This window comes from Danio aesculapii, chromosome 7 (genome assembly GCF_903798145.1).
Source record: "Danio aesculapii chromosome 7, fDanAes4.1, whole genome shotgun sequence".
NCBI lineage: Eukaryota > Metazoa > Chordata > Actinopteri > Cypriniformes > Danionidae > Danio > Danio aesculapii.
The window spans coordinates 61576673-61591202 of record NC_079441.1 but is presented as its reverse complement, the minus strand read 5'-3'; the positions used below and the strand labels follow the sequence as shown (position 1 = coordinate 61591202).

General features: G+C 35.7%; 1 protein-coding gene across 2 annotated transcripts in view; it reads left to right on the top strand.

Annotated features, from left to right (window-relative positions):
* arap2 (ArfGAP with RhoGAP domain, ankyrin repeat and PH domain 2) overlaps nt 1-14530 on the top strand; it is a 196489-nt gene that overhangs the window by 95974 nt on the left and 85985 nt on the right. For both annotated transcript variants that reach the window (XM_056462289.1, XM_056462288.1), the window contains exons 12-15: nt 1197-1282; nt 1357-1539; nt 7287-7461; nt 10950-11075. In XM_056462289.1, the coding sequence (XP_056318264.1) occupies nt 1197-1282; nt 1357-1539; nt 7287-7461; nt 10950-11075 (570 nt within the window). The remainder of the gene's footprint in view (nt 1-1196; nt 1283-1356; nt 1540-7286; nt 7462-10949; nt 11076-14530) is intronic.

The following is a 14530-nucleotide window of genomic DNA, read 5'->3' as shown; positions in this document are numbered from 1 at the left end:
CCCTATGTGTAAAGTGCTTTGAGTGTCTAGAAAAGCGCTATATAAATGTAAGGAATTATTATTATTATTATTATTATTATTATTATTATTATTATTATTATTATTATTATTATGCAACTTCTTTGATATTTTAATGCTTTCACTCTGTGTATATTTTTTATTGCATTTATAAAGTTTTTATGTCTTAAGGTCAGTCTGTCTGATGCAGTTTTTCTATGCACAATTTGATTAGATGAAAATCACAGGGCTAATTATTATACTTAGCCAATAACCTAAAAGAAAAGAAAAAATAAACATATTATGTAGTGACTGCAGGTTGAGGAAAAATAGCACAGTAAAAGTACAGATATAGCACTAGACATCTACTAAATTAAAAGTACAGTTTTTTTCAGCCAATGATAATTAGATGCTGGTAATCTACCAAAAACACATGAGCACAATGAGTTGAGACTTTTTGGATTAAATAATAGCACTCGTAACAGCCATTTGACTAATGAAAACCTTAGTAAAACAGCTTGATTGTCGCCTCACAGCAAGAAAGTTGCTGGTTCAAGTCCCAGCTGGGTCAGTTGGCATTTCTGTGTGTAGTTTGTGTGTTCTCCCGATGTTGGTGTGGGTTTCGTCCAGGTGCTCCGGTTTCCCCCACAGTCCAAAGACATGTGGTATAGGTGAATTGAATAAACTAAATTGGACGTTGTGTATGTGTGCACGAATGAGTGTGTATGCATGTTTCCCAGTACTGGGTTGCAGCTGATTGGAGGTTCATTCCACTGTGGCGACCCCTAATAAACAAAGGGACTGAGCCAAAGTAAAATTAATGAATAAATGACATTTTTCTCATACATTTTCATTCTGAAAGGGAAGCTCATACAAATGCATGCATAAACGTTAAGGTAATCTGCAAATTAGATTAATCACCATATTACTTCTGGCCAGTGATTTGCCTGAATTCTGGGACATAATGATGATTCACTCCTATGACTGATTGACAGAAATGAGTTGTTAAGAACAAACCTCTTAGGATTCCACTTTGTACGCACATTACATTGCAAGTAAAGGAAATTTTTGATGTTACAAATGGGGCAAGTTTAAATTCATAGCTTGTACTGTTTTTGCACTCTATCTCATTGTCAATTTTATGACCCTTTAGCTGTAAACAGTTCAGATTTCAACAGATTCTGAGTATCTGTTTCCAGGTCAGCATAGGTTCCTGGGTCCGGGTATCTCAAAGGTCCGCAGTATGAAACTGGACAGCAGCATATGGACCAATGAGCTCATCGAGGTACCAATCTTTCATCCCAGTTACTTTTCTTTTTACAGGGAAATATGTTTTACTCATGTTCTGTCCTCCTTTAGCTGTTTTTAGAAGTTGGGAATAAGAATTCCAACAGCCTCTGGGTAGCAAATCTTCCCCCAGAGGATGAGCTTTGCAAGCAGTCGTCAACAGAGCAGCGGGCATCCTTTATTCGCAGGAAGTACAAGAAGAGAAAATACAAGAAAGTTCTGGACGGTCTACACACTCAGGAGGAACTCAACAAGGTGTGTGTGTGTGTGTGTGTGTGTGTGTGTGTGTGTGTGTGTGTGTGTGTGTGTGTGTGTGTGTGTGTGTGTGAGAGAGTGTGTGTGCTAACGTTGGCCTTTTGACTTGGTGTGTTTTTTTTACTCCCTCATTAAAAGGCCCATTAGGCATGTGTGCTAGGCTAGTGTGTGTTTGTGTGTGTATTCATGTGTGTGTGTGCACATCTGTTCCTGCTCTGGCTCACCTGGTAGCCCAGGTGTAAATTAGGGTTGCTATAGTAACTGGCTCTCACCAGTTTTGAAAGCAGGTTGTCAGGGTTGTGTTAAAACCGTGAGAGATTCTGCTTTGAGTCATTTCACAGCATAAAGAGTTGCCACTACAGTCCAAGTGCTGTAAAGTTACAGTCAGAAAACACACTTTTTGACAAAGGACGTTAAAGAAATTGAACAGATTATAATTAATGGGCTAGAAGTTAACAGGATTTCCTGTGCATAATTCATCATTATTATGCTGCATTTGTGTGACTGGTTGTATGTGTGTGTGTGATTGTTCCTACAGAGTTTGTCCGCATTACTCTTTCCTAAGCCACAAGCTGCTGTTTTTTTTTTCTCACCGTCAGCACTAACACAGATCAAGCCTGCTTTTGTTTTCCGGAGAGGGTGGGAAATAGAGGGAAGTAGCAGGGGGAGAGAGGATTGGAAGCGTGGATTAGGTGTGTGCGAGATGAGAGCAGCACTGGGGAGTTTTCTTCTGAAAAAGTTATATGATTGTGTTTGTGTCAGAGAGAGACAAAGAGAGTGAGAAGAGATAAAGAACATGGTGCAGGTACATATAGAGGTGAGATTAGATTATAAAGGGGATGTCTGGGACAGACATAAACAAAATGTTCCAGAAAAATCCTCCCTGTCTCTAAAGTTTTTGTTTTAAGCCTGACTGTGATATATGTCTTTAAGTTTTCATTTCAGTTTTAGTCTGATACTTTGGTTCAACCTGAAGTTTCAAGCAGCGGTCATTCTGGCAGGCGGTGGTTCAAGAGATAAACTGTTCAGGATTTTGCCTACAATACACATACATTTTCAAGACCAGCTACAATTCAGTGGCTTAATAAGCATAAGGGTTTTTAAAATAGTCATGAAGGTCAGATTTAGTAGATAGGAATATAATTTGCACATAATGATGGAAGCCAAACCAAAAAAAAAGAAATAAATAAATAAAAATGATGTGCCTATGTGATTCTAGCTTTTGTATAGAAGCTTTGTAGCACACAAGGAGGTCATCTTAATGGCATCTCGTGAAAAGAAGCAATCTTAATGGTATCCAATATAAAAAAAAGAAAGGCAGTTTAATGGCTTCTCATTGTACGTTTGGGGTTAGTACAATTAGATTTTTTGATAGAAATGAATGGTGAAAGAATACATTAAAAGTAAAAGCCATTTAAATGTATTTACTGAAATATTAAATTGTTATTGTATAAATTCTAAACAATTAATTAAATGATGTCGCTCTATTACATGACCAACCTGGGCAAGTACATGGACAGGGTGCTAGCTGGGTCTTAAAAAGTCTTAAATAGACTGAAATATTGTGTTGTAGGTCTTAAATAAATTTAAACAGGCCGACATCCATCCAATGACCTACAATCCATCTCAATAAAACGTTATTTTTTATACATTTTATATTCCAAGGAGTTACAATTCACAACAGCTATTAGACATTTTTACAGTAAATTCCCCATCAAAAAAAGAAAACAAAACAAAAAAATAATTATATGATTATTCATGATAATCCCGGTAATAAACAGATAAAAACATGTATTAGTCTAAAATTAAATTTTAATGGTCTTAAAAGTGTCTTAAAAAGTCTCAAATTTGATTATGAATCCTGCAGAAACCCTGATGGAATGCGTCTAACAAGGACACCTTAAAATACATTTTTGTGTATAATTATAAATATCTATAATATTATAATCTACTGTTTGCAAATGTCAAGGATATTAAGAGTTTCTTTTTTTAAAAATTGTGTATATGTCATAAATTATTATATCTCTTTATCTGAATTATATTCCACAACTCCTCGTCAGTGACCTTCATATGTTCTCTTCAGCAAATGTGTCCTAGAGAGCGTGCACACACTAAGAAACACCCTTGAGATTTATGTCATTCCAAGAACATTTTTAGGTCACTCAGTGACTGAATCAAAGAATTGGTGTCTTCTTTTCGACTTGTTACTCAAACTATTTTGCTAATACTTGATAAATGGTTGTTCAAATATTATTGCTGGTAATGAGAACTATGGGGAACATATTTGTAGACACCGTAATACATTTGTTTGCAGGTTTATTTGTAACAATGTAAAAAAAAATAGATATTTAGTGTTAGTTCACTCAAAGATTTAATAACTCGTGTTGTTTTAAACAACTGAGACTTTTCTTTTTTTTTATTTAAAAATGAAGATATTTTCGATTAAATCTGAGAGCTCTCTTATCTTCCATAGATAGCAGCTGTACTGAGATTTTCAGAAAAGTCCTGAACCAAAACCATTATCAGAACAATCCATAATCTTTTAATGGGAATACTATCAAGCTATAAGGATATATTTGTATACACATTAAACAAAAATAACTTTTTTTAAACAGTTTATTCTCCTCAATGTCAGTATAAGGTGCACAGTCACAAATGAACTGTGCTCTTTATGCATATTGCGCTCGTTTATGTGTGCACTTGATATTCTCGTAACTTCTTAATATTTTGATTAATCCACTGCAGACACATGGATTGATTTTTTTCGTGGAATTGTTTTTGTAATTGTTTTCTACTTTGAACATCTCTGGACTGTTGCTGTCTATAAAGGATTAAAGAGCTCTCAGATTTCTTCCAAAATAATTTGTTAATAATCTTAATTTGTTTTCAGAAGATAAAATAAGTTCTCGGGGCATTGGAACGACATGAGGGTGAGTAATTAATTACATACTTACTAAAAACTAGCACTGGATATCTGCTAGCCAGGCTTGCATAACTTCAATCTATTATTATCATCTTTCCCACGGTATAAACAGCAGTTTTGTAGGTAGCCATTATCTTTAAATAATCTTTGAAAAGTTCAAGCAGTGGTTCTCCACAATCTAGTCATCTGTAGCTTTAAATTGTGCGACACATTTATATTTGAATAGATTTTCACTGTCTGTCTGATTCATTACAGCTTTAAACCCTGCTGTCGTTTTGCAATCAGAACATTTTTTAGAACTCTAGAGTTATCATACTTGATGTGAACAGTCCTTAAAGTCTGTTTTATTAAGTATTTCAGGATGTTGATGTACTTCCAACTGAAATAGAATATTGGGTAGGGAATGGGGCTTTCTTTTTTGCACATCATTTTCTCATGGCAAACTAACAGTAAGAGGGACAAGGTTAAAACAAATATTGTGGCTGAGGCTGTCAAACTGATATCAACAGAGAAGAACCACCACTTCAAATGCATAAATAAATCGTCACCTTAGAATTATAATCTTCTGTCTATCGTTTTTGTCAAAATTGAGTTATTGACATTTTCTTATTAAATGACAACTTATTTATATTGTGGGGTGTTTTTTATAAGTTGTTTACAGTTTAATACTTTTTATTTACAAAACAAAAGTTACACACATACTGTCTGCTAAATGGAATGCAAAAACTTTGTAGCTCAATATCTCAAATATTCCAAGGTGACAAAATGGGCAGATTTTAATTGAAGATTACCAAAACAAACATTTATTCTTTGGTGTTTTCACCTCAATGATAAACAAAATAGACATTGTGATTTCACGTTAACACATTTGTGGAAAAGAGCTTTATTTTGGAAAACTTTTGCATTGCAAAAGGAAGAATACTTTAAACAGTTATTTTTTTGTTCTTCATTTGAGTTCAAAAAGAAGTTTAAAAAGGCTAAGTGACATTATGTTGTTTTTGACACCCCCGTGCTTAAGCAAGCAGGGTTTTAAAGGTGCTGTATGTTAGTTTTTGATTCTTCTAAAGCATAAAAATACCATAATATGCTTGCAGATATTCAAGAAACATGCTACGCGAACATTCTTGTATATCTAAAAACAATGCTGAAGTCAGATATTCTGCTTTGAAAATGTGCGTTACGTGCCAGAATGCTGTCTTTGTTTGGTCATTTACACCCCAATGCCAGTTTAGCCAATTATATTTCAGCACCTTGGGGTGCCTTGGTGGAAAACCATGTATTTCATTCAGTCAGTCAGAAAGACTCTCAAAGCGTGTGCTTTGTGACTGAAATGCGACCTTCGGTGGACAGTAGCAACCCCAAACTGAGACGCAGATTCAGAATTCCACATGAGTAGTTAATTAGCAAAAAATATAAACATCACAAGCGTAAACATTAGGTGAGCTGGTTATGTTGTAATCTTGTGTCCTAACAACATGCTACATGATGAGATTTGCAGTGATTAGCATTTTAGCTGTTTGCACCAGACTAAACACGACAGAAAGTTAAATACAGCCATTCAGAAACACAGAATAGTGCACTTACTGCACTCCAGCAAAATGGTAAGGTTTATAGTCTAATTAAATATATACATATACATAATAAATCTCTTTATGATTAGTAAACGTTCATGCTGAATCACTGATATGCGTTGGTTTGCACTGAGTCACAGTTTTGACCAATCTCTTAAGGGAGGGCCTTTCGGAGAAACTAGGAAATATGACAGTCGTTTGTTAGCTGAGTAGCTGTATATAATCAAAGTATTATATAGAAGAAAAATAACTTGATTTACTACAAATGAAGCATGAGCCCACATTATTTGCATCTTATAAACACAACCAAGCCTTAAAATACACTCTGGACCACCCCTTTAAATCTCTCTGGAAACGATCAAACAGAAGCACATCTGTCTGTACTAGATCTACTTCCAGAACACACCAATTGACTGCAAATTCGTGATGGACCAATGGTAGCTCAAAGGTGTTTAGGAGCCAAAACAAACCCTAAAAGTTTGCTGTTTCGGCTGTTTCAAACTGCCGTAACTAACTCAAATAGAGCTTTGCTTATTTCACTTTTAAATAAAATTTTGTTTGAAATTATGTTCTTTAACTTCATTTGAGGTATACTGGGGCCTCAAGGTGTGAATGTCAATTTATTTCAAACAATTTCATCCATCCCAAACTTTTCTGAATGCTAGTTCAGTTTATAATGCAAACAGTTTAATGCTAAAAGTTTGAGTAGTGCTCTGAGATGTTTTGATCCCACTCTGCTTAGTAGCTGCAGGTGTTGGCACTAGACTACATACGGTCTGTGTGCATGTGCGGTTTACTGTCTTGCTGTCCTTGTTCTCCAGCGGATCCAGCTTGTTTGAGGAGGATCGATAGCTTGGCTGGATCGGGCTGTTTTAGATGAAAGCAGGGTTCGACTGAATTACTCCTGCCAACACTCTCTCTCTCTCGCGCGCGCTCGCTCTCTCTGAGACACACACTATTGTATTTATTGACTACTTCCCCCTCCATCTCTTTTTAATTGGACTGACTGCATTCTTTCTCTGGATGCCCCGTTCCTCTCAATGTCAATGTTGTTCCGTACTATGATTACAAGTAAAGCTGCTCACAACAAATGTTATTTTTCATTGCCGCTACTTTTGACAATGTTGTTAGTTAATTCATCATGTGCTGTCAGTTTCAGTGTAGTGTTTGTGGACCCCAAAGTGCTTCTGTGTTCTTCCTGTCACTGACATGGAGTCGTGTTTGTATAATGTGTTTTGTGTGTGTGTGTGAAGGCTCTGTGTGCTGCAGTGGTTCTTCCTGATGTCCTGCAGACCATGGCTCTTGTTTTTAGTGGGGCGGATGTGATGTGTGCGACTGGCGACCCTGAGCTTTCCACACCATATCTACTGGCTCAGAAAGCAGGCCAGAGGCTGCAGATGGAGTTTCTCTACCACAACAAGCTCTCAGGTACTTGTGTGTGTTTGCTGATGATCATGATCATCATAATGTGTACCTGGTTCCATCATTGCACAGTCATGTGAGAGTAAAGGCATTTTCATTCACTCATTCATTTCTTTTCGGCTTAGTCCCTTTATTATTCAGGGGTCGCCACAGCGGAATAAATATGTTTTACACAGCGGATGCCCTTCCAGCTGCAACCCATCACTGGGAAACATCCATGCACACTCATTCACACACATACACTACAGACAATTTAGCTTACCCAATTTACCTACCACAAGTCTTTGGACTTTCGGGTAAACCGGAGCACCCGGAGGAAACCCACACGATCACGGGGAGACCATGCAAACTCCACACAGAAATGCCAACTGACCCAGCCGAGGCTCGAACCAGCGACCTTCTCGCTGTGAGGTGATCATGCTACCCACTGCGCCACCCCGACACCCAGTAAAGGCATTATAAATTCAATTGAATGTTGTTGTTTTTAATTGTCTGTAATTAAAAAAAAAAAAAAAAATGTTTTCAGCAAAAATATTAAGCAGCAGAACTATGTTCAGTGTTGGTATTGATAAAAAAAACAAATATTAGCAAATTAGAATGATTGCTAAGTGATAATGTGACATTGAAAATACAATGCTGAAAATTTTGCATTGCTGTCACAGCAATAGTTTTTATATATATATATATATATATATATATATATATATTATCTTATTATTTTATCTTATTATTTTTATTTAGTTTCATTTAATTTAATTTTATATTTTATCTATTTATTTGAATTTTTTTATCTTCCTTTATTCATTTATTCATTCATTTTCTTTTCGTCTCTTTATTAATCCGGGGTCGCCACAGCGGAATGAACCGCCAACTTATCCAGCACGTTTTTACGCAGCGGATGCCCTTCCAGCCGCAACCAATCTCTGGGAAAATTTTTATATCTTATTATTTTTATTTTATTATTTAATTTTAATTATTTACAATTTTTTGATCTTTTATTTTATTTTATTTTTATATTTTAATTTATTTTATTTTATTTTATTTTATAGTTTATTTTATTTAAAAAAAATTATCTCATTATTTTATTCTATTTTTATATTTTATATTTTATTTATTACAATTTTTTTTATCTTATTTTAATTTAATATTTTTTTAATATTTTATTTATTTTTATATATATATATATATATATATATATATATATATATATATATATATATATATATATATATATATATATATATATTTTTTTTTATATATACATTTTTTATCTCATTACTTTATTTTTATTTTATTTGATTTTTTTTTTTGTTTTTTTTTTTATTTTATCGTATTTTTTATTTTATTTTAGCATTTAAAACATCCTTTTTTCCCCAGAGTAAAAAAATAATGTGTTTTATAGTACATAGTGTACACATTAACTCACAAAGGTAAAACTAAATGTTTCAGGCATTTTTTTCTCATAAATACTAGAAACCAAAATCGGCAGCTTTTCATTGGAATAGGTGCTGAATTTGTAGCGTCAGTGAACATGCTATCAAATATTTATCTGAACAACTACTGTGTGGAAAAACTTTATTGAATGCTGATGCTGTCAACACAAAAACTAAGATGCTTTTGAGCATTTGGCACTCACCAAGACATTTATTTAATCAAACTGTAGTAATACATAAAATAGTGATATTTTGATATATAATAATTACCAACTTATGTTTTCAGTGTTTAATTTGACCTGATCCCTCAGAAATTATTTTATTTATTCAAATAATTCTGATTTGGTGCGCAATACATATTTATTGTTATCATAAGTAAAAACATGTGTTGTGCTTCATGTCATGAGTGTCATTTAATACATCCTTATTTGAAAATACAGAACATGCCAAGGAGTTTCACTGGTTTCCTGCTTCCATTTACATACTTACATCCTATCTGTATAGTTTGGTGAACTCTAACTGGTCCTCACAGTCAAATTCATTCATTTTCAATCAGCTTAGTCCCCTTATTCATCAGGGGTCGCCACAGCGGAATGAACCGCCAACTTATCCAGCATATGTTTTACACAGCGGATGCCCTTCCAGCTGCAACCCATCACTGGGACACATCCATACACACTCATTCACACACTACGGTTTATTCAGTTCACCTATAGCGCAAGTCCTGGGACTGTGAGGGAAACCGGAGTGCCCGGAGGAAAGCCACGCCAACATTAGGAGAACATGCAAACTGTTGCCAGCCGGGACTCGAACCAGTGACCTTTTTGCTGTGAGACGACAGTGCTAACCATGGAGCCACCGTATTACCCTCCTTACAGTCATATTTTCAACACAATTATGATTTCTCAAAGAGGACTTCAACACACAAACACACATATTCGCGCACACACACATCTCCACCTCAAGACAACAGTACCCCTGAAAGTGTCTATAATTAGCTGTAGATTTTGTGTGTGTGTCATTGCATTGCTCATCTAGGGCCTTTATGGGAATTATGCCAACGATCCTAATTAAGCAATCCTCCAATCAGCACAGCCACAAATGTTTTACAGTGCTCTGCCAATGTTTTGTTAAGCCTACTAACATCGTAACAACAGCAGGACAACATTTGTGTAACCTCTAAATCTGTGCGGAGCCGTGGCCTCATTAACTTAATGGCTTGTAAATGCGATTCTCAGTCGGATAATTCAATCATCACCTCACACACACTCAGCTTGCAACAAGTTCCGTCGTTTCTGTTGCATTACTAAAGGAAAACCAAATCACATGCATTTCTATAGATTGCAGGTTCTTGATTTGCATGTTGAATGCATGTGGACAGCCAAATTGGACTTCTCTCCATCCCATCTCATTATCACTTTTAATCCAATAGAGAGGTATCAGTAGCTTGAGGGAGGCGATGGGTGGATGGAAAGATCCCTCAATTAAAAGGCTTTTCAATTAAAGTTATTTGAACTTTTTCCATGTTGGCGACTGGGAGCTTGCGATTAAAATCTCGTCAGCACTGCCGGGCCTTCCCGAAGAAAATTGAACCTGAGCATAGTGGCTAATTGAATCACAACGTGATAAGGTGGCAAGCGGAAAAAGGAGTTAAAAGGGAAGGAGGCGAGTAGGGAGTGGAAAGAGGAGAACAGAGTCCAATCTTCTAACCTTGAGCGTCCGTGTTTGGATAGAAGTTTTACAAGCCCTCCAAACAAACAAACTTTGGAAAATAGGAACTGAATATATTAAAATGGATGAAATGTAGCTGTTAAAAGCAGTTTAGACGAAGACTGACTGGTTATCAAGATGCTTCTGAGGTAAATAACGTTTGAATATCACTTGAAAGTGTCAGGAATGGCGAGCCGGGTTTGCATATAATGCCACTGATCTCCATATAAACAGCATTTCTCGTCCTCACAATATTATAGGATTATTCCTAATCAGCTGTTCTCCTTTTTTTTCCTTTTTAATCTCTGTTATTTCCCCCCCCTCTCTCTCTCTTTTCCTCTCTCTGTATAGATTTTCCTAAGCTGGAAGCAGTATGTGACAGCAGTTTTGTGGCTGATGTTCCTTCTTTTATGGATGGATTTCTGTACTGTTCTGCGAATGCTGGCAAGGCCACTTTGGACCGGAAAGGAAAACCCGGTGAGTCCGTCCTTGCATTTGTCCATCCGAACAGCCACCTCCTCATTTATCCATTCATCCAAATAATTACCTATGAATATTCATCTACGCTTCCTGTTTATCCTCACCCATGGCTTGAAATGATTGCAGCACATTTGTGCAACCATTATTATCCCCCTCTACCCTCGAGTACACCACCCTTCTTCACTAACCCCCCCTCCACACCAATCAAGTACGTTTCTCCATGGTCTCTTATGCACCCATTGTACTCGCGTTGTTCTCCTCTGAACATCTGGAGAGGGCTGTTGGTGGCTAGACACTAGTTTTCTCTAGGGAAGGGGCCAGAAAAGGGCCCTCCATTAAGCTGGACCCTTAGTGGGGTAGCACAGGCATCTGGAGTGAGTCGTCCACTGTAAGAGCTAGTTTTTTTTTAAGCTCGTCTCTATCTTGTATCCCGAGGGACATCTGTCTCAAGCTGTGGTTGCACGCTTTGGTCCTCTGCCTGTTTTCCCTGATACCCACTGTGTGTATGTGTGTGTGTGTGTGTGTGTGTGTGTGTGTGTTTATGAGCAATGCAACCAGGCAAGCTGTGTTTTAGAATTAGGCTCTGATAGTTGAAAATGGTTTAATGCAGTTCTAAGTATCTTAGAAGTAAATTTGATGACTGTTTGCAAGTTTAAAGAACGTCTGTTATGATAATAAACAGATGCTTCATTGTTCTTTGTGCAAAAGAAACTTAAGTGAAGTGGATGAGAATCTGAAAACTTTCCCAAACTGCCACCAGTGCTGTGGCAAAACTTTGTTTGGTGAGACACACAGGCCTCATTGAACACTCAGTGGCGGATATAGGCATGGGCAATACAGGCAATCGCCCAGGGTGGCATGGGGAGACGGTGCAAAAAAAAAAAAATCAGCTGTACCCCAGTAAAAGCTTTGAGATAAGATTTACTTTATGCAAGTATATAATTTAGAGTGGTAATCCCAGAATGAAGACGTTAGGGGTTATTCACATTTGGTGTCACGTTGATAAAATACCTGCCGCTCATGCGATGTGAAACCGGAGTAACAGCCTTTTATGCAGAGGTGTCGGCATGCAGCGAGTTTTGCAAGTCGATATGATGATGATGTTACTTTGACTAAGCATGGCTAAGAAGCAGAAAGGAAGGATAATGAGTCAGGCAGGTAACTAAGACTTCATAACATTAATTTTCAGCCATGAGTCAGGTCAGATAATTCTATAAAACATATTTTTTGTATTCTATGGAACTGTCTTGAATAATATTCATGCAAAAGATTTTGTAAGTGATCTTAGCATATCACTCCAGTTGTGTCTTTACATTGTTTTCCAGTTATATACCTCTAATTTATTATATACCTCTTATTTATAATAATAATTGTTTAAGGATAATATTCATAATATATTTATAATAAATATAAAGAATTTGTTATATTTATTGAAAATAGGTAAATAAATAAATAAATACATTTAAATGTATTTATAATAAACATTTAATATATATATTTAAAATGTATGTGCTGTCAGAATTATTAGCCCCCCTGAATTATTAGCCCCCTGTTTGTTTTTTCCCCCTATTTAGATTTAACGGATAGAAGATTTCTTCAACACATTTCTAAACATAATAGTTTTAATAACTCATTTCTAATAACTGATTTATTTTATCTTTGTCATGATGACAGTAAAAAATATTTGACTAGATATTTTTCAAGACACTTCTATACAGCTTAAAGTGACATTTAAAGGCTTAACTAGGTTATTAGGTTAACAGGTTAGGGTTGTTAGGCAAGTTATTGTATAACAATGGTTTTTTCTGTAGACTATCAAAAAAAATATATAGTGTGAAGGGGCTAATAATTTTGACTTTAAATTGTTCTTAAAAAATTAAGCTTTTATTCTAGGCAAAATAAAACAAATAAGACTTTCTCCAGAAGAAAAAATATTATCAGACGTACTTTGAAAATTTCCTTGCTCTGTTAAACATCATTTGGGAAATATTTAAAAAAGAAAAAAAAAATCAAATGAGGGGCTAATATACATATAATGTCAACCACATAGTGTCTTTTTTATTTCTCGGGGGATGGGGCAGGGGGTATATTTTGGCTGGTTTGCCCCAGGGTGCCATTTAAACAGGAACCACCACTGTAGATGCCTCAGAAAATTTGGTTGCTAGGTCCCCTTTTAGTGTTAAGTCCTGTTTTGTACACACACACAATTCAACTGTTGCAATGACAACCACATTTTGCAGCCACATTAACAAAGGAGGCTGTGACAAGTGCATTTAGCAAAGTGTACGGAATCAAACGGAACAACTAATAGTAGATACATTTAAAATGTGTATCACATATCTCTGTTCTCTCTGTGTGGGATGCAATCAATCAATCAATCAATCAATCAATCAATCAAAGGAAAGTGGTACAAACTTTGACTCATTTGTGTTTTCCTAATAAAGCAGACAAAAAAAAACCTTGTAGTAAACGAGCATATAAATATTATTGCTTTATATTGTGCCAAAGCCATATCACTCTGCAGCTCAAGACCGATTGCTCACTGAAGCTAAGCAGGGCTGAGCCTGGTCAGTACCTGGATGAGAGATCACATGGGAAAACAAGGTTGCTGTTGGAATTTGTGTTAGTGAGGCCAGCAGGGGGTGCTCAACCTGTGATTCTGTGAGTCCTAATTCCCCAGTAAAGTGAAGGGGACACTTTACTGTCAATGTGTGCCGTCTTTTGGATGGGACGTTAAAACGAGGTCCTGACTTTGTGGTCATTATAAATACCATGGCACTTCTTGTAAAGAATAGAGGTGTAACCTATCCTGACCAAATTCCCTCCATTGGACCTTACCCATCCACAGAATTGGCCCTATCACTGTCTCTCCACTCTACTAATAGCTGGTGTGTGGTGAGCGCTGTTGTCCTGTGGCTGCTGTCACATCATGCAATTGAATGCTGCACACAGGTGGTGGTGTGGAGAGACATATATATATATATATATATATATATACATATATATATATATATATATATATATATATGTGTATATATATATATATATATACATATATATATACGTATATATACATATATATATATATATATATATATATATATATATATATATATATATATATATATATATATATATATATATATATATATATACATATATATATATATATATATATACGTGTATATATATATATATATATACACGTCATTATAAACAAGCGAAAAACATTGCAAAACAAAAATTCTTCAGCCTGATTTTTTTCTAACTCTTTTTCCTATCAAAGCCTGTAGCAGTCCCAAGGAACATTTTAAGGAGTAGCCTTTCCGTACAAAACATGTCTTTGTTGACAGTTTAAATTGCGGAAAATAATACATCTTAAAAAAGTAAAGGAAAAAAGGAAGACAGTGCTGTAGTTACATCTGTATTGATCATCAGTATATTTTAATGGA